The sequence below is a fragment of the Clavelina lepadiformis genome, chromosome 6 (genome assembly GCF_947623445.1).
Source record: "Clavelina lepadiformis chromosome 6, kaClaLepa1.1, whole genome shotgun sequence".
In the NCBI taxonomy this organism is placed as follows: Eukaryota; Metazoa; Chordata; class Ascidiacea; order Aplousobranchia; family Clavelinidae; genus Clavelina; species Clavelina lepadiformis.
In genome coordinates, this window is record NC_135245.1 from 19,567,103 (window position 1) to 19,589,503 (window position 22,401).

Genomic DNA, 22,401 nt, shown 5'->3' on the forward strand with positions numbered 1-22,401 from the left:
AGGAGAGGACCTGTCGCGGAGTTAAAATGTGACTACGGTTACAATGCACCGGTAGTCTATTGGTGTAGCAGCAGCTGGTTTTATTATCATTTGGACAGTAGCACATGAAACACAATGACAAAAACGTCGCAGAAACAGAAGATATTTTGGTCGATCAAGCATTATTACGTCATTATTCGATGTAGATTCGGTGGAAGTCGTTGCCGCCAAAACCAGCGTTGCATTTTGGGCATTTCCTCTGTCTCGTGTCGTACCTCGTCTTAATGCATTTGATGCAGAATACGTGGTAGCACTTGGTCAGCACAGCGTCCTTATTATTGACATTGCAGCATGGACATCGAAGCTTGGTCTGTCGCCAATAACAACACTTTTGTTGAGCAGGAAATCATTTGAGTGAGACTTACAAATAGCGGAAAAATTTTCAAATACAGCGTCGTTATATATGCAATTGTAGAAGTAATTTTGAGATTACTTTAACGTGTTTTTTCTAACGCCAAAAGTCAAACATTGGCCTCAGTTTGTACTAAGTCTAAACCAGGAATGAACGACTCGTACAGTAGCCTAGCCCAGCAGACGTAGCCCAAGCGCATAAAATGCCTAAACTAGGCATATAGAGGTCATAGTAAGGTGAGCGTTACCTTATATTCCTTGATTTCTTCCATGAGCACTTCGTCAGCGCTGTAAAGTCCTTCAGTTTTCTTGTGTTTTTCCAACTTGCGACGGAGCTTGGCCCCTTCCTCCTAAAAGAACTCATGACATCAGACTTAAGACAAGTTTATATGCATCATGAATACTGATATCCAGTCAGACCTTTTCAATGCGGACCCACTTTGTTTTGTCAAAAAATGTCGGTTTAGCAGGTATCAGGATAAACGAAATCAATTTGCGTAAGACAGCATGTATTTAGGACTACACTAGATTAAGACGCGAAAAAAGAACTGTATTGAAAGTACAACTGCGTCCAAGCTGGACAATCCAAGTAAAAAAATCGGTCAACGGCTGATTTGCGGAAAAATAATGTCGGTGAGATGAAACACATGGTTTGGAGAAATCGATTAGAAGTTATTTGCAAACAGACTCTTGGACGCAGTGTCACGATGTAGAGGTACCTGCATCCGGCTCAGCTTGAAGTGCTCTTCTTCTAAGCTCTCGACCTTGCGATCCATTGACTCCTCCAGGATCACGACTCTTCCTTTGTATTTCTCCAGCTCTCTCTTGATGTCTTCCGTAACCTGGGTCATCTCTACTGCCTTGAAAAATATTTTATCGATTAATTGATGAGATTAATGCAGCAATGTTGTGATAACACAAGTAACAAAGGGCTACAAAAATCTAGCATGTACGTTTTATGAAAATACTTAAAAAGTTAAAATGGCAGAGTCGTGCTTGAGGTGATCAACATGTTGAGACAGCGCAAGCACAATTGTGTAGTCCTGACTTGCAATTTACATGCGCAGCATAACGAGATAAGTACAAAATTTATGCTGGCAAAACACGCCACGTAGACAACTTGGAGTGTCACAATGATGAACATTTATCTCCCAATCTGTACACTAAGGTTAGCTCAAGATGCGGAAATTTTAACGATACCTTCCTCTTGTGGAGGTCCATGGCCTGACATCGAAGAGACATCTCCTTCTCAACCGTGGCGAGAGTGTTCTGGAGAGCGCCCTCCTTCTCTTCCAGCCGACGTACAACCTGGTTCTGCGCTTCGACCTGGAGAAGAAAATCGGAAAAAATGTTGATTGCCGCCTCGATGTATAAGATGTCTATGATAAGATACGAGATGCTGCTGAATGATTGTCGAGTCGACCTGAAGTTGAAGTGTTGCTGATTGATCCTGGAGGACCAATTTCTCTTCTTGAAGTAACTTCTGGACCTGATTTGCTTTGATCCTCTTCAAATAACAAGGATAAAAGTTTATTGATTCTGATACGTAATATTAGAAGTAGTATTTAAAACGCAGCGGCAATGAAATGGCCAAATAAAAAGAAAACAGCTTATGCTTGACTTTACAATGTCTCGGTTATTCTATAATTGCTGGTTCAATACTCGTTTGCCTTTTACAAAGGACAAGTATAAGGCTTTTACAGAGCAAAAGCAAAGGATCAAATTAATAACAATTATGAGTATGACGACACTGGTAAAGCTAAAGACTTGAAAAGAAATTGTATTTATCACGTTTGAACCAACCTCGGACATCAGTTTGAAATTGGCGTCATCTTTTTCACGCAACTGTTGAAGCAACCTCATATTCTGCTCCTGCATATCTTCGAATGCTTGTCCGGTGACATCCATCTCGGAGAGCAACGCTTCTTCCTCTTGCTTTGTGGCAGCAAGGTTCTTCCGTTGTTCCGCGATCGTTTCTTCCAGAACCTTTGCATTGGAGAAAATTGCATCAACACAAAGCAGTTGTTGTTACAAGTTACTTTTTGTCATCGTCGTTTTTATATGTCTCTAAATTCTTCCAATGGGATTGTCGCAGGGAAGACGGCAAAATTAAAAGTTGACATCACCTTAATCTTCCGAAGAGTTTCAGGATCTGGACCTCTTGGATGTTTCTCCTCCAGTTGATTCGCTCTCTCTGTTTCTCTGCTTAATTTCATGATGAGTTCAGCCAAATCTTTTGTCTTCGAAGCTATTTCCGACTTAAGTGACTCATTTTCCTCCTCCAAGGATGAGATCTGCATCTTGAAGTTGGAAACTTGATCCTCCAGATCACCAAAATGCATCCGGGCCTCCTTCTCACTCGCCATGATCTCCGCCTGGTAACGACTTCATTTTACTCCCATAAACATGATCCTTTATCGATTTGCTCACTTTTAGGATTTTGATTTATGACTTCACTCAAATCAAAAAAAAATGATGTTTAACTTTTAACGGCAAACATCACGTCAATAATTCCCATCTTTTTTGATTTTTTAGTGAGCACAAAAATAATTCCCAGGTTCATTCATAAGAATTTTATACTTGTTAGCTGCAATTGCGGTGGATTTTAGTGTATTCAGTCTGCATCTTTGACAAGTGTTTATTCAAATATTTAATGGCCAAGAACTTTCATTTGTCAAAAGAAAAAACAATTGAACCTTTTCTCGTTGTTCTTTGGACATTCCCTTGTACATGTCAAGCAACAGCTTAAGTTCTCTCAATTCAGCTTCATAGGTCCTAGAAAAGTAATTTGAATAAATTTGTGCTGGAAAAGCAAACAAAGTTAACGGATAACCTACTGGGGCGTTTAACTGTTTGATAGTAGGGATGTGCAGGACCAAACACTAATTGGAATATTATGCAGAAATACTGACCATATTTGTTATTCTTACAAATCCGTATGTTTTTTGACAACGACAGCAACTGCCAGAAAAACTTTAAAAATTGGAACTTAGTTCCTGTGACCAGATAATACTCACTTTAGCTGTTCGTTGAGTTTTTCAATTTCATCTGCTTGAGCATCAATCTTTTCTTCGAACGCAAGTTTATCTTCTGCTGATGGTGGTATTTCATCTGCGCGGCATTCACAATAGGATTGTTAACTACTCATAGCAAGGATTTGTTAGAAATGTATTTTGTAACAAAAAGATGATTGACAATAAGTCAGGGTGAGAATGAAAGATTAAACAAATTAACTTGCAAGAAAAAAAACACAAGAACATCAAATATTAATTCTAAGACAAGCTTCTTGGATCTGTTTCCTTGCCTTTCTCTGAAGATCTTTTTGCATCTGACTTTTCATTTTTGTCATCACTAGATGGTGTAGCGCCATCCTGCGATTCTTGCTTGTCGTCCTCACGTTGGATGTCAGCCTGTTTTGTCTGTTGATTGTAAGTAAATTATGTTGTCGTTGAAATAGCAATAAATCTTGTGTCTGTATCTCGCAGTAAATAACCTTAGCTGTGTGATGCATCAATACAACAAGTTCCGTGACCAATGGTCATGCAAAAATTCAAACCTTATTCTTAATTAGAGTTGCCACGATACCGTGATCAGCACCTTTGCTATGTCGTGCTGCAAGTCAGAGACTTTTTTCTTGTAGCGCTGATTCTCTCGTTTCAATTGTCGATTGTGATTCTGCAGACTATTTATCAGGTGACGCATTTCACGGTTCACTGGTCCCGCCTGCTCATTGGCTGCAAGATTCTGTTCGAGTTCGGCATGTAGCGCTTCGTAATCATGTCGTACCTACGACAGAAGATGGCATGTTAGTGCACAAAGTTGAGCAAGTATTTTGATAATGGCAGTGAGGTTCCCACCTTGGCCAACGTGTCTTCAAGTTGTATCAGCTCATTTCGAAGCTTTTTCTGGGTCTGGAGTTCATCACACTGAAAAAAAGTCAAGTGATTGATTGTGGATATCACTGTATGGCTGCGCAATGACTACATAGCTTAAATGTGACATATAGTTCTTAGTAAATACTAAGTAATAGCAATTTGTAATTTTGTAATAATTTTGTTTTTAGTTTAAAGTTTTCGGCAAAAGAAATCATCAACCTCCATTTGGTCTATTCTTCTCAAATGATTGTTCCTGGTCAGCTGGAGCATACTTCTCGATTCATCCAGGAGTTGTTTCATCTGGACACTCTCGTGATAGAGAACTGAGAATTGGGATTTCAAAGTCCTGTATTCAGTTGTTTGGAAAATGATATTTTCTGGAATGTTTCGTATCTACAAAATAAAAAGGTGGTCGTGTAAAATCGATTCGTGCAATTACCAAGAATGATTTTTAAATAGAAAAGTTTCCCCTTTTAAAAAAAAACAGGTCGAGTAAGCAGTGAGTTACAAATAAGTCAGCGATTAAAAGTGTGTTTCACATCGGTCTGAAGTTTTTCAAGTTCTTTCAACGCTTTCTGGTGTTCTGCTTTGAAGTTTTCCAGCTCCTTAAGTCTGCTTTCCGCTAATATTTGGCCATCATCAGATTGGACTTTTTCAGTGTCCTGCATTAACATTCAATATAATCGTCAATATTCTATAGAAATTATATAAGCCTCACTGTTTCGTTCACTTCTACGATCAATATGCTTGAAATTCCACAGTAGATTGCACGATTTGGCAAATGTAATTTGGATCTATTTTGTCCAGAAGATCAGTATTGAATCGAATGCAAAAAAAACTATTCGGTGCATCGTTAATTACGGTACATTAAGAGCGCAGCAAACTGGTTGTAGTGGTTACCTTGCTAGTTGCATCCTGAGTAGAAGCCGAAGTGTTACCGTTGCCGTTTTCATTTTCGACACCTTTCTTTAATTTCTCCAGCGTTTCAGCTAAACGTCTTGTAAGTCTGCATACAACTTATGACTTGAGGAGTTACGATAATAGAAATCTAATAAAAGATGTTCCTCGCCTCACCTGTCCTCCCTTGACCTCGTCTTCTTTAACTCCCAACGAGCAGTTTCCGCTGTATCTTGAAGTTCCTCGACCCTTTCTTCCAAGCCTTCTATTTTATCCTCCAATGTCGATCGTTCGAGTGAAAATTTGTGATGTTCGGCCTAAACAGAATTAGTTATTAGCTAACTAATCAGTAACTCTAACTAACAGGTTTCGATGCAGCAGTTGTACCAGAAATAATACCTGTAAACTGGTCGTAAGCTGTTGCAGATGTTTGTTGTTTTCTTCCAAATCACGAATCTTATTCTTTAAAGTAACGTCAACATACTCGCTGTGTTCAATAGCACTGAAATGAAAAATATCGTCTTGGTCAAACTAATAAAGTATTAACATTACAGTAAATTAGTATCACTGTACTTAGTATCTGTACTGTACTAAGTATGTATTAGTATTACCAGTATTAGAACTAGTACAGAAAGTAACACACTATGCCACAGTTTATGATACAAAAATTAACATTCAACTTCAACATATTGTTAATCAAATCCTTCCATGAAGCATCACGGAAAACTTTGCCAAGCGCTTGAAATTTAAAACTGGTTGGTGAATAGTTACATTATTAACTTACTTGAAAACTGAATTTTTCTCTTTCTCTTGAATGATAGCATCAACAATCTTCGCAAAAGAGTCCCGGGAACATTCTAAACGATTGGACACATTACCTTTAATGTCCTGGAACTCACTGTCACTTAGCAGTCGATGGAACGCTGCAAAATAAAATAAACTACTCATGTCATGAAACTGTCAAGGGTTGTCTAATGCAACAAGTACGTGTTGTGCTCTTAGTGGATAAAATATTTTACGCAAGGACAGTTGTTTTTTACATTTCTTTTTAATGTCTTCTTCATCCTGGCTCGAGTTCTCATAATCTTGCTTGACTTCATAGACACTTAGTCTTTGCAACGTCACCTTTATATTCTCGTCAAGCTGTAATGACAAAAACTCATGTCATCAATCAAAATTTGCAAAAACTTTTAACTGTATCAAAATTGGTTAAACAAAAAACATAGACACCGTAAAGTTTTGCCGTAACAAACAGAGCACCTGGACTTGCGTTCAAATGCAGGCTTTAAGCCGGAAAAAGCTCTGCTAATTTCACATTGTCTCTAGTCCAAAGGATCCAAAATGTTCTTCAGGAACATTTGGATCTACGTTCAGAACTTCAGATACAACCGCATACCTGGTCCCAGTATCGATTGACAAGACTTAAGGTTGCGTCGGTGGCTGTTTGTTTTGCCTCCATCGTCTCCATCTGCCCCCTTAGTTCAGCTTCAGCCTGGCGACGAGACTCTATTCTCTCCCAAAGCTTTTTGTTTTGAAACTGCAAAACCTTGATGTCCATTTCTTCCTAAAATTAAAATTTCATCAAATGAAAGTGAAGTTTGACTATGTCCTACTTGTGGTTTTAACGGGTTGCAATTCTCTACTGCAACGTCTGTATTATGGGCTGGAGAAATCTGGCGCAGAAGCAAGAGAATTGCTGTTTTGCTATATATTCCATGTTATAGGTAATATGTTGCTGTTGGTGCAAATTTTGGCATTACACTTAATTGGTTCATTTATCCGGCGCACTGAAAGCAAACTTTTCACTAGGATTGCAATTGACAGAAAATCCAATATGTTTAAGCGGAAAGTATGTGAGTTTTTGACAAGAAGTTGTGCATGCACACCAAAATGGAAAGCATGGCACTTTTTGATGAGATCTTATGCAGGGGTGCAAGACAGCCAAAATCGGGGTAACTGGGTGCAGTACGGCTAAACTTAGGGTGCACCGGGTATAAAATGGTGGGTTAGGAGCATTTTGCAGTCTGGTAGGCAAAATGCAGAACCTCTGTGCTCCTTTTTTCTAGAGGTAAATATGAAACAATTGGGTGCAGCAAGCACAGTTTTCAAAAACCTCGACGGTGCAGTTGGCATGTTTTCAACTGTGAAGTGCAGAGACAGAAATTTTGGCCCAGTCTGCAGAGTATGGTAGTTTTCGCCAAGACCTTGAAGGTGCAGAGGCATAATTCTTGTGTGCAAAGAAGCAGCCGGTGTGCACTACAACTCGTGGCCCGAGAACATCCAATATTGTGGTAGGACAGGAGTGTTTTTTTACAATAGAAACTGGGAAAATGAAAGGAGTGTTTTAGAGAGATCGCTTGTCTTCCTGGGTGCAATACCGTTCTGGCCAAAAAATATCAGATGTTCTCCTGCTTTACTTTGCAGTTTGGAGTTTGGTCAAACGGCCTGATATAGATATCATAAAATACCGAAACAACACACTGGCTTATTCCAGCATAAATTTTATACATAACGAGTCACATGCAAAGTCTATTATTTTAATAACGACTTACCAATGATGAAATTGGACCAATGCTGATTGGTGGACATATTACGGTTGGTCGTTTGGCTTGTGGTTCGTCGCTGTCGGACGGTCCACTCTCTAGTTGCCGTTTGCTAGCCATCACTATTTAATGGCGGTCACGGTTAATTCTTATTTACTTTATCTGATCATCGGTCAAAAGATACGACAACGAGCACTACACTGTTTAGCTGTAACAGCCCATCCTATATCTGTGGTACCGTACACTTGACGACGTTAAGGAACCAACGGTACAATATGTTCATTGATCCTCATGTACCTGAGTGACATCCAGCGATAAAAATCCAAGTTTTTTAATATAATTAAAAAGTGGTAGAGCTCCATAAAAATATATAAACAATCTTTCTACCTAAAACACTCTTAAGCCAGGGTCTTAAACTTGTTAAAATCAGCCCAACAACCAGCAAACTAGATATATTCAAATAATAACTAGGTAAAATACATTAATTTAAACGGAAATTGCTTGAAAATTTCCTCTGTTTTTTGTTGAGTTGCCGTTCGACAGAATTAATTGTAGATGTAATCATAAAGTTTGCCTTGCTTTATAAAACTCCTTAGCTAAAAAAGAAATTGTAAAAACATGTTTTCAGAGAGCAAACAGACTCCAGTATCAAGCTAAACTAAAGTTAAGAAACTTTCTTTTTTGCTTGTTTGTTTTGCTGGTTTTTAATGTGATGTTTATAAAATTGTTCTATGTTCAAATCTTTGCCAGAAACTCCGGTTTGGTGTGTTTTTTTATTTCGCCAAATGCTCTAAAAATACGCGTACGTTGGTATCCAGCACATGTAATAAACAGGTTTGTCTTTTAAATTTCTGCTGTCTTTTTAATGCTCTTGAGTCTATATAATACGTGACAGTTAGAACGTCCGCTTTTAACCTGACTAGACGTTGTTCGATTAATTAAAAAATAAGCACCTATTCGTCTGGGTGTGGCGTATAATTTTCATGCTGCTGTCCGACGTCCAAAAATTGCTTAAAATCTCTGTTATGATTACATCTTTGGTTTTGGCTATATTGCAGTCATATCTTAACTGGAATCTAACCAGGTCAACCAAAAAAGCCGTTCAAGCCGGCTCAAGTGAGGTCAGTGACTGGAGTCATTACAATGTCAACTCTGTAGCCGCGCGAGTGGTTAGAGAGCTGGACTTGCAATATTGCTGCCTGTGTTCCGTGTTCGATACCCGCCGGTCTTTTTATTGTCCTTGGGCAAGGCATCAGCCACGCTTGCTCCAAGCTATTGTTGCCATATCGTACCATTAATCAAATGTCATTACAGTGGTGATTGATGGTTTTTGGGAGATCAAAACTAGAGCAGTTTCTTGTATTTTTGTTTGTCCAGTGGATTAAAAAAACTTTTGACTGATGACGAATAGCATCGAGCGAGTAAAATAGGTAATTGAACCTCGAGGCAAATATTAAACAACAACCTTAGGCTACAAACTCTAAAGGACATTACGGGACATACAGTACAAGGAAGGATTAAGTGCTGAGTCTCTGTTGATTGTGTAAGTAGAAGGTCTAGGTCATTATGGTTTATATGAAGACAAGCTTTAATTCTTCAACTCATAAAAATTGGGAGTAGGTAGCCTAACTTATAAGACTTTGACTAGGTAGATGACGCGATTCTTCGTTTTCAGCTACCTAGCTTATACCTAACTTAGTAGGCCGAAATCAGTAAAATGTTCAAACATTAATTAACTATTAATTGATGTTCTTGCTACCCATAAGAATTCATGATCAATACACATGCGCAATGAAATATTTTAAAGTGTTTCTGCTTCGATTAGTAATAAGCCCGGGAAGAAATATGGCAGTTATCGGGATATAATTATCATAAGTGTACCTTTGCGGTGAAGTGAAATGTAAAACGCCAGTTATAAAATCAATATCCACGCATGGTTCAAACCAATGCATGCTGTTGTTGAGTGGCGTGTAATGTTTTACCGGTTTTCAGCTCCTGATAATACTCAATAACTTATAGAAATATATACAAGAAGCGACCACTGCTTCTGGGAAACAGCAAACTGTGAGAAACATTGTGTTTTAAGTTTAGCACTTTTAAGACTTCTTAGAAGTTTGATATGGACCGTGAAAACAACGCATAAAGTACTGTAATTTGCGCACTGAAAATAGAATTTCTTTGACATAAATGATTTAGTATCAATCTATATTCTCCTAATAAATCAGTAGAGTAGTGGGCTGCAGTAAAATAGGAGAAAAAGCCCTCGGCATGAGCTAGCAAAAAGCGTAGAGTTCAGTAGGCCAACGTAATCTCATTTCCATGATACCTAAAATAGAACCAACGGTGGTATAAATTGATCAATCGGCTAGGACTTTAAGGTTATTAAGAGACATGTATAGAACTCGATGCTTATAGTATGCTGCGGCATATAGAGCTAAGTCGCATTAATATTTTAATAGATACTCCCAAACGCTCTCATGTTATTCTTTCAGTCAATCGGCGCAAAGTAGCCTACTTGTACTGTTACAGTACCTCAGCAGCCGGCTTATAGTTTACTTAGCACAGTGTAGTTGTCGCGCTCATTAATACCAGCTTAGACGAAAAAGCATAGATCCTTATGACTTGCAGTTGTAAAAAAGTGTCAAGTTCCTTAGTAGAACGCTGTTGTTCATTTATGAGTTGTTCTGTAAAGTTAACGTCATTTTAGAATTTATCAGTAACTTAGGTGTAATGATTTAACTTTATATAGATGTTACATTTTCGGCTGTGCTTTCGCATGAGCGTAGTTATAAGCCTCGAATCTCTTCAAGACGAAACAGCTTAGTGACGTAACGCATGTGTTCCGTCCATAGCATATGTTTTGTCAAAAACACTAATATTTTTCTCGGTACGGTCATGGGATTGTTACGTCATTTTCAACCACAATCAAAAAATTTAAAAAGTAGTTTCTCTCTCAAATCTTAAACGAAATTGGGCGACCTTTTATGGAAAATGACGCTCGATATACCACAGTCTTCAAGCATAGCCCCGAGCAGATTTAGACGTCACAAATAATGATTATGGCGTGATATCGAAGTCTTTATTAAAGTGAAAGATGATTACAGCTACCGAGAGTAGTCATAAAATTGGGCTTGCTAAAGAATCGTTCCTGAGTTTGTTTAGACCGAGACCAAGTAATATTGATGCGGTGTTTAAATGGTTTAGACTTTAGAGCATTAAAGTGTTGCTAGAAACTCGACTTAAGATACTTAAGATAAATATTTACTGAATAACATCTTTTAAGATTTCTATGCGATCCAAGTTAAAGTGTACTGGTGGAAATAACTTAACATCATGTAAGTTGACACGCGCAGAAGAAGATATTGGAAGATTTCGCAAACTAGGATAGATGATTGCGTCACGCAGACCATTGTTACTTCATAAATGTTAATTCATCTGCAACTAATCATGATAATTTCTGCATTTCATGTGTTGAATGAAACATTCGTGGTAGGAATATTTCAAGTTATCATTCCCATAAGTACAGGAATGTGAGTAGGCTATATAGTTAGGTACAGGAACAGCAGAACGATTCCTGTTTTCAACTTTCCGCCCTTACTGTTCATTAAGCAGTCAAGTTTACTTCATGTAGCCTATTTAGGAAGCAGATTTGTCTAAGCGTTTAATTAGATTTAATTGGTTGCAATGATTGCTGGTGAATAAAGTAAAGCAGAGCTTGTAGGAGTTTTAGTATACAATGTCCCAACCAACATGTCATGTAGACAGTTCAACCAAGTGCTAAAGGCTATTTCGTACAGAAGATTAATTTTTAAAGCCAGGATGCTTTGTTTATATCTTGACAAACTCGTGCAAATGGTTTTCACATTGATCATATTTAGCAGATTTTAAGCGTGTAAGAGATTTTTACATTAAAAAGTAATAATTTATAATTGGAAATAATCACAATATAAGAAAAACTAAACATGGGATTACGACTGATAGAGGCTATAAACTTTGTCTTACTACTTGTTGGATTTTTAATGCTCATTTTATGCGTTTTTTTGCCTTATTGGAGAGTTCGAGACCAAGAACAAACTGTTGTTGATCAGATAATTTATGTAAGTGACCGTCAGTTGGCGCTACAGTAGTAAATCACAACACTGTGATTTATTTTCAGTGAATTGACGCGAAAGAGTCTTCCACATAATCTATCCATTATTATTACTTTTTGCATTTTACTCATGAATAAATTTTACTGCTGATAAAACAACGAAAAAGTGCGTTAAAAATACGTCATAACTTACAATGATATTAACCTTACGTGACTACGTTTGAGCTAAATGACAGTGTCATGTAATGTCAAAGTAATTGTCTCTTCACAGCACGACGGTATCTGGCTCCGGTGCATCACCTACACGGCCGGCAACTGGCAGTGCGACGATTATGAAAGATATCTTTTTAATTTAAAGGCATCCCTGAACGCAGGTATATGTGACAACGTGTACCGGATAATTTTGTTGATAACATAAATAACTTTTAACATTGCAGTGTTGTCTGATTAAATTACAAGAGCATAAATTATGTTTGCAGCCAGGGGATTAAGCCTTGTAGCGATGTTCGGTTCATTTGCGGGGCTTATATCGGCTTTGGTCGGTTGCAGTTGCAATAAAACCAACGCTAATGTGAAGGTTAGCATGTGAAATTGACCTAAGTTTAACTTTAATAAACGTTGAAATCAGTTTAAACGTATGTGCTTCAATTCTATTGCTTACGACTCTAGTTCCCCTTCTAACGGATACATTTTTTTTCAGAAATGGTTTAAGCTCATGGCCGGCGGGTGGAGTATAGGGTCCGGCATATGTCTAGTTGTCGGAGTGTCGGTATATGCTCATGACATCATCAACAACTACTTTCTAAATAGTGACCAGTACGGCAGGCCGACAGGAACAAGGTTAGATAACTCGTATATCAAGTATTGGTCCAATAAAAAGATATTATGTTGCTTTAACTACACATTTAAGGGGTGGTAAGTTGGGTACTTATCATAGAAACAAGCTCATTCGTTGATGTAACTGACCACAGGTACGTTTTCGGTTCCTCGCTCTTCGTCGGTTGGGTTTCCGGAGCTGTACTCCTCATATCTGGAGCCATCTATGTGTGTCTCGGATGTGGCAAGGTCTCCGAATCAGAAAGATACCCAAGATCTTTTGCCTACAGGCCAAGCCAGCCTGCGACTATAGCTAAAGAATACGTTTAGAAACAAAAGACTCTGAAATCCAATTTACTGCATTAAATGCAATTTATTCATTTTTTGACAAACAAATGTTTTTATATTTTTTGAGACAAAAAAACGCTTACTACGAAGTGGAAACGTTGGGGATTTCCCGACCGCAAACGCAGGTGCAGAGATGAGGGTCTGTGCAGTTGAAACCTCGCATCTTAAATTGATTTTTAACCCTGCACTGTAGTTTCAACTTTCTACGTATGGTTGTCGTAAAACCGAAGCGTTTCCCTTGTTTTATAAGAAATCTCTGTGTGCCTGTGCTATATTGTGGCAATCACGCCTCTGTAGAGAGTTCAAGTTATATTTCTTTTTATACAAATACTTGTTTGTGGACTTCAGCTCTGTGGCACTTTATGGTTTTCGAATATAAACTTTCTAAGCTGACATTTGAGATGAACGAAAACTCGTAAAAGTGTTAACCGCAGTTTGCGCAGTTGCGTCTTATGCATGTATAACTGGAATATTTTTTAAAAACAGCAAGCTTGTGAAATCGAGCTAACAGCTGTGAGGCTGTGAATCGTGTGTGGCTGTGAATCGAAGCCTACTTGTAAGCATTACAATAAACATGCAGGAATGTATTTTCTGGAACAGGCTGAAATGACAACGGCGTACAAACGACAGTAGCTATACAGCATAGGCAAGCAAGGATAAAAACGTAAGATAGAATATAAGCGAAACCATGTAAGCATGTGCGTAAGCCCGTAACTAAAGAAATATATCCTTTGACACATGATCATTCGGCATTCTTTGTTTCTATTTCTTACTTAATATTTCTGTTCGAAATTTATCTCGGTTGACTGTTGACGCTGGAAAATGTGCAAAGTACGGATGTTTATCAACCGCTCGTTTTTAAATCTCATTCGCAGCCGCACTTTTGGCACAAATATCAATTTTCATCGTCCGCACTTGCGCAGACATTTCAGAACACAGCAAAACCCATTTTTACTAACGACTCTGTTGTTGCAGTTTGCAGAAATTAGATCAAGTTCCGTTTCAATACAATTGGCTAACTTTGGAACAGCTTTAATGGGTTGATAGCAGTCCATTGTTCGTATTTTTCGTCTTACGTTCAAAGGAAGGATGTTTCTAAACTGGAGACGTCCGCACTAAATATTTGAGTCAAATGGAGACAAAATAAAAGGAGCAAAATTACACCAAGGTTTCAAACAAATTACATCATTCCGTTTACGATTCGGTTGAATAATCATGACGTAGTCAAGCAATCCGCTCTGTGAAGGTTGAATTCCTTTTTGTGAAACTGATACCCACGTGAGATAAAATGTTTGTTTGGTAACAATCGTATAACTGTAGGTTCCAGTCAGCTAGTCAGTTCAGGATTCAAGTCAAAAACGAGCTAAAAACTTAAATTGATAAGGAAGAGTTTTGAAGACTTTTGAAGGCTAATCTGTGCTAAATCAAGATAGAATTATCGTTTTTACGGGTTAGTAAACGAATTAGCTTTAGGCTATACACTACTATACAATATTCACGATATATAATTTATATTCACGTAATAATTTTGCAACCGTACATAATGACGTCCTCAAATTATTATCTGCGCTAGATTATAAGCCGTCAGGGCGTGTGTGCACTGGATGATTTTACAAGTACTTTTCTAGCAGCATAAAGAAAAATAAATTATATCTGCGTGTTCATACAAATGTTGTAGAACGAAGTTGTTCATTTTAACCAAATAAAGTAGCTGTTGTTATCTTAGGTTCAGAATCCTAACTTTATCAAAAAAGTTAAAGAAAAGTTGGCAAAATGACTTCTATGAAGGCTCCTGTCATAATTACAGCAGCCTGTCTAGTTCTAGTTCTTTCAGGCTTAGTTCTGGTCTGTTTGTGCACATTCCTGCCTTATTGGCAAGTACTAGAACCGGTAATTGAAGAAGCTGAGATCATTGGGCCTATCAAAGCATCAATGTAAAGGGTAATTGTCTCAGAGTTACTTCCTAATTTATGAGATGACTGGTAAATTTCTTGAATATTCTGGAACACATTCTTGAATTCATTAAATTAATTGATTTTTACATAAACGATATATTTTACTATCAAAACTTTTGTTTTTTTGGAAAAATGTCAACGATTTACAACTGCAGAACGATGGACTGTGGAAAAGATGTATTACCAACCCAGACAATGGAACGCATTTCTGCGATGATTACGACGATTTTTTCTTGGGCCTTCCAGCGATTTTACAACTTGGTGAAGTTATAGCGCAATTTTTCTTATGTTCATGAATTGTCCTGATTAACGGTTACCTAATAATCCAAAATCAAAGAGAAATTCTTCTTTCATTATTGACACAACTTGGACCAACATTGTTCATATTTTACTGAAATCAACAATATTAAGTACTTGTTTGCGTTCATCAAGTTACAATTATGACTTTCCGTGTATATTTTTGCAGCTCGATATCTCAGCATTATTTCAATGGTAAGCGCTATCACTTCTGTGGCTGCTACAGTTTCTGGATTGCTGTTTCGAGTTCTTTGCTTGAGGAAAGATTGGATGTGTTTGAAAATATTAATGGTTAGACATACTTTAGTGAATGCGCATCTGAAATATAACCCTAAAGTTTGATTTAATTTGTTAAAAAAGGTTTTAAAACGTAGATTTAGTTGCTTTTTATTATTTTCTAAAATAAGTGAGTTATTTTTGCCCGAGCAGGTGATTTCCCTAATGGCAAACTTCTTGTCAGCCCTCGTATCTGCTGGGAGCATTTTATACGCCGTCACCAAATATGACAACCAAATTACCAAGGATAATCAGGATTATCTTCCGTTCTCTGCAGGGTAAACGTGATATGAAGCTACTTGCAATTATTGTCATTGCTTCATGACTTGAATGCTTTAATTTTTTACAAAATAATCGGATATTGTTGGTGGACAGGTTAAGTGTAATGAATAGAAGTCGTTTTTTGATAATCCTCCATTATAGGCTAATTTACGAGCGGGGAAGCTGTATCTACTACGGTTGGATCGGAGGAGGATTTCTAATCTGCGGGGCAATCATGAGCTTGATCACCGCCATCGTTGTAATAGTCGCCTTGTGCCAGAAAACAAACAGCAACGATACGGCAGTGCACAAAAATCCACCACCGCTAGTTACGAGTTCCAAAGTATAACGAGTTTGAAATGTAAATTTAATATAAAGGAAATCCGTGTAAGACTTTCCATAGCCTTGTAATTTTGTAAAAAGCTCGGATCTGTAATAAACCTTGCTTCCAATTAATTGCTTACAAAGTTGATGTTGTCTGAACCGTGTTAACCAGATTTTAAAATAGTAAAATACAAAACAGGGTATAATTTGGCACTCTGAAGGTTAACTTTTTATTTTTTTTATTTTAGTGATTAATGTAATAAAAAGTTAATAAATTGCTTGTGTCACATGGTTTTCTAAAACTTCCCGTACAAACCCGATTATCTGACCAAGTAGCGAAACCTGCAAAGACGGTCGAATTCGTAAAACAATAATTACTACCTTTTTGTTAGCAGTCTTAGCGCTTAGAAGGAAGGTGGCAGAAGCTGATGTCACTGAGATCAAAGCTTAAACGAAATACCGAGCACGAATTTTACCATTTGCTTATTTTGTTATGTTTACCTAGGTTCTAATCCGCCTGTTTGCCGAACAATCATGGACTCGGATGAAACAAGTAGAGTAAATAGTGTATTTATATAAAAAAATAAGTACAGTATGATACAAGTATTAGATGAAACAGGTGGCAGCTTTGATAACACCATAACTAGAATGATACCAAATCAGTTGCACTTAGACTCGACATGTTGTAACGCTTGGGTAATTTCCACATAATTAAACATCTGAGGCACAAAGCGCCACAATTTTATCACAAGAAATGGCCTAAAGCTCAATTTTCTTTGGAAACATCATGTTTGACATCACTTCAAATTGTTGTCGGATTAGAAGTTTTATCCGGTCTCCATAGACATCAGGTTTGTTGGCAATATAAACTGTTCATTCACAACCCGTAAATCTATCACTGGTGGGTTACGGCCGTGTTTAATTCCAGCAATTTCAAACGTTGCGCTGTTCACCCAAACTAGCGTAACTTTGGTATTTGTCACCAGTCAACGTCACAGAAAACAACTTCTTTCAAGAGAGGGGCAAATCCATAAACAAGTTGGCCGACAAGTAATGCATATAATTACAGCGTACTTAGTTGTATAACAGGAACATATTAAGATAAATAAGCTCGAGCTAGCTTACGGTTGGTGTATTTGTACTGGTGAATGTAGGTGCTAAGCTACAGCTCACCAAGTTCAGTTTTAGTTGTTGACGTCAGCCTAGTCGGGTACCGGTAACGGCTGTAACGAGAAGAATACTTGACTACTATACCTACTGTCTTTTGTGACATTCCTAAGCTGAAAATCACCCTTACCTGCTACTAATTACTTACTTATGAAGACGTATTTTTGTCCAAAACGCTTTAGCTAGCCCACTACCATATCTAACAGGTACTGTACCTCAGTTATTAAGCACAGGGTTTTTTTAAGGTTTGGTTTGGGTGACCGCTAAGTAGTTTTAATAGACCGCAAGTGTTTCATTTAAATACCAAAAAATAGCCTGTAGTTGCAAGTCCAAATTTTGGGAAACCGCTGGAGAAATTTGGGGGACCGTTTCGGTCCCCCAAAACACCTTAAAAAAAACAATGATTAAGCATACTGTCTCTACTGTGTGACGTCATAATCATCGGTTACCGTCATAATAGGAGGCAGGATTTGTGATACAATTTTGGCAATAATTGCTTAACCACTAAGATGTTATTAAAAATCCTTACTCCAAACTTACCGGAAAATATTCTTTGATTCAAGAGCAACTTATTTTGGATCTGCCCCTCACTTCAAGCGGCATTTGAATATTTTGGTTTCCTGATTGTGGGCTCTGATAGACAAATTGTCAATTCTAATTAATTCAAATTTTTAATCCAGTCAAATCAATGCATTTAAATCTAAAAAATGTCTGACATCACACTATGAGTTGCGTTGAATTGGTTATCATGACGTCATGGCTGTCTCCAATCTAACCTGGTTAGCAAATCTTTCAAAGAAGTGAATCGTTTCACCACCGAAACTTCTATTTTTACCATCGCAGCTTTTACAACGTGATTATACGAGGCAGAGTAATTTTGGACTCTTCCTGGTGGCAAGTCAGGTCATTTATGGACTTTTGATTCGATTCAAGTCAATGACTAAAGTCGTTATAAGTTACAAAGTTAATTAGTTAGTTAGTTAGTTCTGCTTCTGGTAGGTAGCAGTTCAAAATAAGTAGAATTATGAGTAAATAGGAACCGTAAACAAACGCAGGTGGATAGAAATAGCTTATAGTACTTTAAGGTGATGAATATACGATTTGTAGTATTTCAATATAAACCGTTGTAGTGTCGACTAACATTTGTTACATAGGCTACTGTACATAACTGATGAAGATGACGTCCTATAATGCAACCTTAGCCGTTACGTTTAGTCACTGTTTGCTGTTGAGTATACTTACGTCACAAATTAAACAAACCATAAAAGATAATAAATTGATTCAAACCATTTCACGACTTCGGTGAATCAGTACGAAGTGAAATTGTTGTCAGAACCTAAGTACAGCAGGGCAAGGTCAATTGCAAGCAAAGCACATTTCATTCGATAGCTAGTTTTCTCATTGTGACGTAATAAGGGGAACAGGAAAATAGAAATTCTTATAGGCTAAGTAAGAAAAATTACTACGCATGGAGTTATACGTAACATGATACGCCTTATAAACGTATCTTAAACAGTTTTAGACTTACAGGCTACAGCATCGACTTAGCCTGAGAACAGCCAAGACACAGCAGTGTAATTTATCAATCCATTGTCATTACGCCGAATTGGAAATAAAAACTTCACATGATCCAGTTTAAGCAGAACACAGTTTACACTGTACAACAGCCTACTTCAGAATTGTGGACAAAAACAGTTAGGAAGCGGGTTACATGACTGATTGTGTTAAGTCAGTCAAAAGTGTTTTTAAACCGTAATATCAGTCATTGTATCATTTTAAACCAACGTGCGGCTCACTCTGTGCGGGGAAACGGAAACGGAAATGTTACGGTTGTTATTTACAAATAGCTAAAAACGTATCAACTTAAAAATCAAGAAGTTATATCGATAAAGCTTTCAAGTGTTGACATCTTAACCATCTTAACTTTATTAAATGAGTGAAAACAAGAAATTGCAACATGGCTACTATGAAGGTATCTGTCATAATTACAGCAGTTTGCCTGGTGCTGGCTGTATCGGGTTCGGTTGTTGTCTGCCTCTGTACATTTTGGCCTTACTGGAAGATAACAAAGGTGGAAAACCAACGGGCAACACCTGTATTTATCGTAAGTGTCGATACGTTTACAACGATCATATGTAATCATCCTACATCAACAAATGATGCTCCCTAAATTTGTTCGTTGGTTCTACAGTTAACTTTTACATAGAAACATTCATCGTGTAATTAGAACTATTTACACAAATTTATAACTCAATTCTTACCCGACTAAGCATCATGTAGGAAAGTTACAGGAATTCTTTATTCGATAACAGCGCATTTAACACTATTTTTACTGCGGGCTATGTTTGTCGTAATTATGTTCACGTCCTTGCTTTGCAATCGCAGAATGAGGGAATATGGAAAAGGTGTATGACAATCAAACGGACCATGTCTGCTATGAATTTGATACTTCATTGTTACAACTTCCACCGGGTTTAGAACAAGGTGAAACCGCCTGTTGACTTGACTATGTTGACTTTATGCGCTTGCGAAATTTTTATGCTCTTTTTTTTTGGCAGCTCGACGTTACAGCAAAATTTCAGTGGCAAGCGGTTTTACTTTCGTGGCAACAGCAGCTTCTAGTTTGGTTCTTGGTGTTGTTTGCTCACGGAATGGCCGGTGCTGCTTTAAAATAATAATGGTGAGAAGCACTTTAATGAAGACCTGTCAGGGATAGTGTTAAAATATTAATATTGGTTGATTGCGAAACAGAAGTTGAAAGTAGACTGTTATTGGTTTCAAATATTTTACTGGTTTTTGGTTTACGTTTTTCTCGAGCAGTTTATGTCTTTGATGGCAAGTTCCGTGTCAGCTTTTCTATCTGCCGGAAGCATCTTGCGAGCGGTCATCGAATACGATCAGGAAATCCAAAAGTCACGTCAAACCTCTTCTTCAAATGTTCCTCTCCACATGATGTAAGCAAGGAAAGAGTTGCTTATTGTCACTTGATAACGTAAAACAAGCACTTTTATTTTGTAATAAACAAAATTCTTTCAAGATATTTCATTTTGAAGAATCCTTCGTTTATTTATTCTAATCCCAGGTTACTCCAAAAACGAGGAAATTGTATCTACTACGGTTGGATCGGGGGAGGATTATTAATCTGCGGGGCAACCATGAGCTTAATTACCGCCATTGCTGGAATTGTGGTTCTGTACAGAAAGAAAAATTGCAGTTTCACCGAGGTTCTTGACGATCGATTGCAGTTGGTCACAAGTTGTGAAACGTAATAAAAGTTTTTTTGTATTTTCTTGTATTAGTTCTTTCAAAATTGTCTCTATAGGCTGACAAATGTCTCTATAGTAAACTTTTAACTAACTCTTAAAGTTAACGGAAAAACACTTCTAAAAAGTCATCGCACATCAACCTTCACAATTTTCAGCGCGGCCAATTACATTCTTAATTAAAGATTTGGTGTTAGTTTTTTAAATATAACCATTTGATAAACTTAATAGTTAGTGAACCTTATTGAAACTAAGTTACAGCGCGATTGGACAAAAAACGATGGTTATTGGATGACCCAATCTAAAAGCAGGTATAGGAGGTAACGTAATACAACACTCGAAAATTATGACAACGTCATGATATATCATTTGGCTAATTCCATGGCCATTCAAAGTCAAATAAGGCGGTGTATGCTGCAGAGAGGCTTTTACTTCGCATATAATACGTAGTAAAAACCGAATTTACCAAAACAAAAATCAAGAGAAGAGAAATTAAGAAGAGAAACAACAACAACAATCTGTAGTTTTAAATGCAAACTGTCTTTGCAAGTAACTCGACACGCAAAGAAAACGCGTGCTCTTTGCGGACAGCACGTATCAAAAAGTAAGTAGGCTTACTTTAGATAAATAATTAATAGATAAATAGACTAAATAAATAAATAAATAAATTAAATAATAGATAGATGAATTTATACTATAGATAAATTGTAGGCGCCTGATGATGATCGCTTTAGAATGCTTTGCAGAAAGTGTCCTAATCTTACTAGGATACGATGACGTATCTTACTGATAACTTCAACGTTTTCCGGGCACACGAAGCCCAGTTTCATTTCATTTATAAAGTTTGATTGACATCTGATAATGCAACCTATAATATTAGTGGGCAAGGATATGAATTCAATGAAAGCAACTAACAGAAACTTGAGTAGTAACAAGTATACCATAACCCGATAAAGGCACGTTGTGTAATATATCTCATTATCACACACTGTGGCAATTGTGGCATCTATACCTGTCATCTATATATCACACACAACTGACGTAAACTACGTCTTATTATACCTGTCCAAATATTTACAGTATTATTTTCAATCACTGTTAACATTTGCGTAGTCAGGACGGAGATTTTTTGAAGTCCGGGTTATACGGTTATACGTTTGTTTAACTTTAACAAAAGCCAAGCTGGGAGGTTAAGTCTTGTAGATTCAGCCATTTAAGTTACAAATTAACCAAACCAATAAAAAGCAACCAATCCGCCCTGTAAGTGATCCTAGTTAATCATGTTAAAACTAAAGGGGCACCCGTGTCAAAGGTAAAACTTGTTTTATCGAAATAGTAATGACTTCAGGTGTAGCTGCAACAGGTAGACCAAGCTTACAACTTCACTCATAAACCTCAAGTTTAGAAAATACTGGTCTTTAACACGTTGGGAAGTTGTAAGTTTCCTTTAAACGTTCATAAGAAATACTTTTACTCAACAAAAATATAATTGCGCAAATCGGTGTAAGTATATTCCGAATTTTTTGTTATAATTAGCTAGTAAGGAAAAGTGTTTAGTAAAAAAGTAAAAAAGATGAAAAGAAATTTTAGAAATATTTATTTTGTTTTTGAATGACGTCCTGTCTGATTCAGGCTAAATGTTTGACGGGATTGAAATTGCTGACATACGTATAGACGTTATATATTATATATATCATATTGTGTTGACAAATGCTAATAAGACACAAATGTAATGTAGTGCTGCGTTAGTAATCTCTGTTAGCGAAAATTGTAACATTTTGGCCGAGTGAGGTTGGACCCGATCTTTAATGTTGTGTCGATGTCTTAAATATTTCTTAATTTCCCATAAAGCGCATTAAAAGTCGAATAAATGAAATATAGACCCAATGCAAATATCCT

At 37.2% G+C, this 22,401-nt stretch overlaps 4 protein-coding genes across 4 annotated transcripts; 3 read left to right on the plus strand and 1 right to left on the minus strand.

Moving 5' to 3' along the window:
* Positions 1–59: 59 nt before the first annotated feature.
* On the minus strand, positions 60–7,998 carry LOC143463015 (E3 ubiquitin-protein ligase BRE1A-like). The gene is made up of 21 exons (XM_076961366.1): positions 7,715–7,998; positions 6,559–6,726; positions 6,203–6,305; positions 5,947–6,085; positions 5,562–5,664; positions 5,340–5,479; positions 5,166–5,271; positions 4,805–4,927; positions 4,485–4,658; positions 4,248–4,316; positions 3,988–4,176; positions 3,695–3,809; positions 3,408–3,501; positions 3,087–3,165; positions 2,517–2,765; positions 2,194–2,376; positions 1,814–1,897; positions 1,591–1,716; positions 1,110–1,250; positions 639–740; positions 60–349 (listed from the first exon to the last, which is right to left on the minus strand). The coding sequence occupies exons 1-21, from the start codon at positions 7,823–7,825 to the stop codon at positions 173–175; spliced, it is 2,775 nt and encodes a 924-aa protein (XP_076817481.1). The 5' UTR covers positions 7,826–7,998; the 3' UTR covers positions 60–172.
* A 1,796-nt stretch (positions 7,999–9,794) lies between these two features.
* LOC143463024 (claudin-7-A-like) lies at positions 9,795–13,546 on the plus strand. Its single transcript, XM_076961385.1, has 5 exons — positions 9,795–11,802; positions 12,067–12,169; positions 12,275–12,372; positions 12,496–12,635; positions 12,767–13,546. Exons 1-5 carry the CDS (start codon positions 11,668–11,670, stop codon positions 12,939–12,941), a joined length of 651 nt encoding a protein of 216 aa, XP_076817500.1. The 5' UTR covers positions 9,795–11,667; the 3' UTR covers positions 12,942–13,546.
* A 751-nt stretch (positions 13,547–14,297) lies between these two features.
* On the plus strand, positions 14,298–16,350 carry LOC143463027 (uncharacterized). Its single transcript, XM_076961388.1, has 6 exons — positions 14,298–14,409; positions 14,686–14,900; positions 15,070–15,175; positions 15,381–15,502; positions 15,641–15,765; positions 15,911–16,350. Exons 4-6 carry the CDS (start codon positions 15,404–15,406, stop codon positions 16,095–16,097), a joined length of 411 nt encoding a protein of 136 aa, XP_076817503.1. The 5' UTR covers positions 14,298–14,409; positions 14,686–14,900; positions 15,070–15,175; positions 15,381–15,403; the 3' UTR covers positions 16,098–16,350.
* Positions 16,351–18,139: 1,789 nt separating this feature from the next.
* LOC143463026 (uncharacterized) lies at positions 18,140–20,516 on the plus strand. Its single transcript, XM_076961387.1, has 5 exons — positions 18,140–19,343; positions 19,625–19,723; positions 19,798–19,919; positions 20,060–20,193; positions 20,322–20,516. Exons 2-5 carry the CDS (start codon positions 19,636–19,638, stop codon positions 20,506–20,508), a joined length of 531 nt encoding a protein of 176 aa, XP_076817502.1. The 5' UTR covers positions 18,140–19,343; positions 19,625–19,635; the 3' UTR covers positions 20,509–20,516.
* Positions 20,517–22,401: the final 1,885 nt, after the last annotated feature.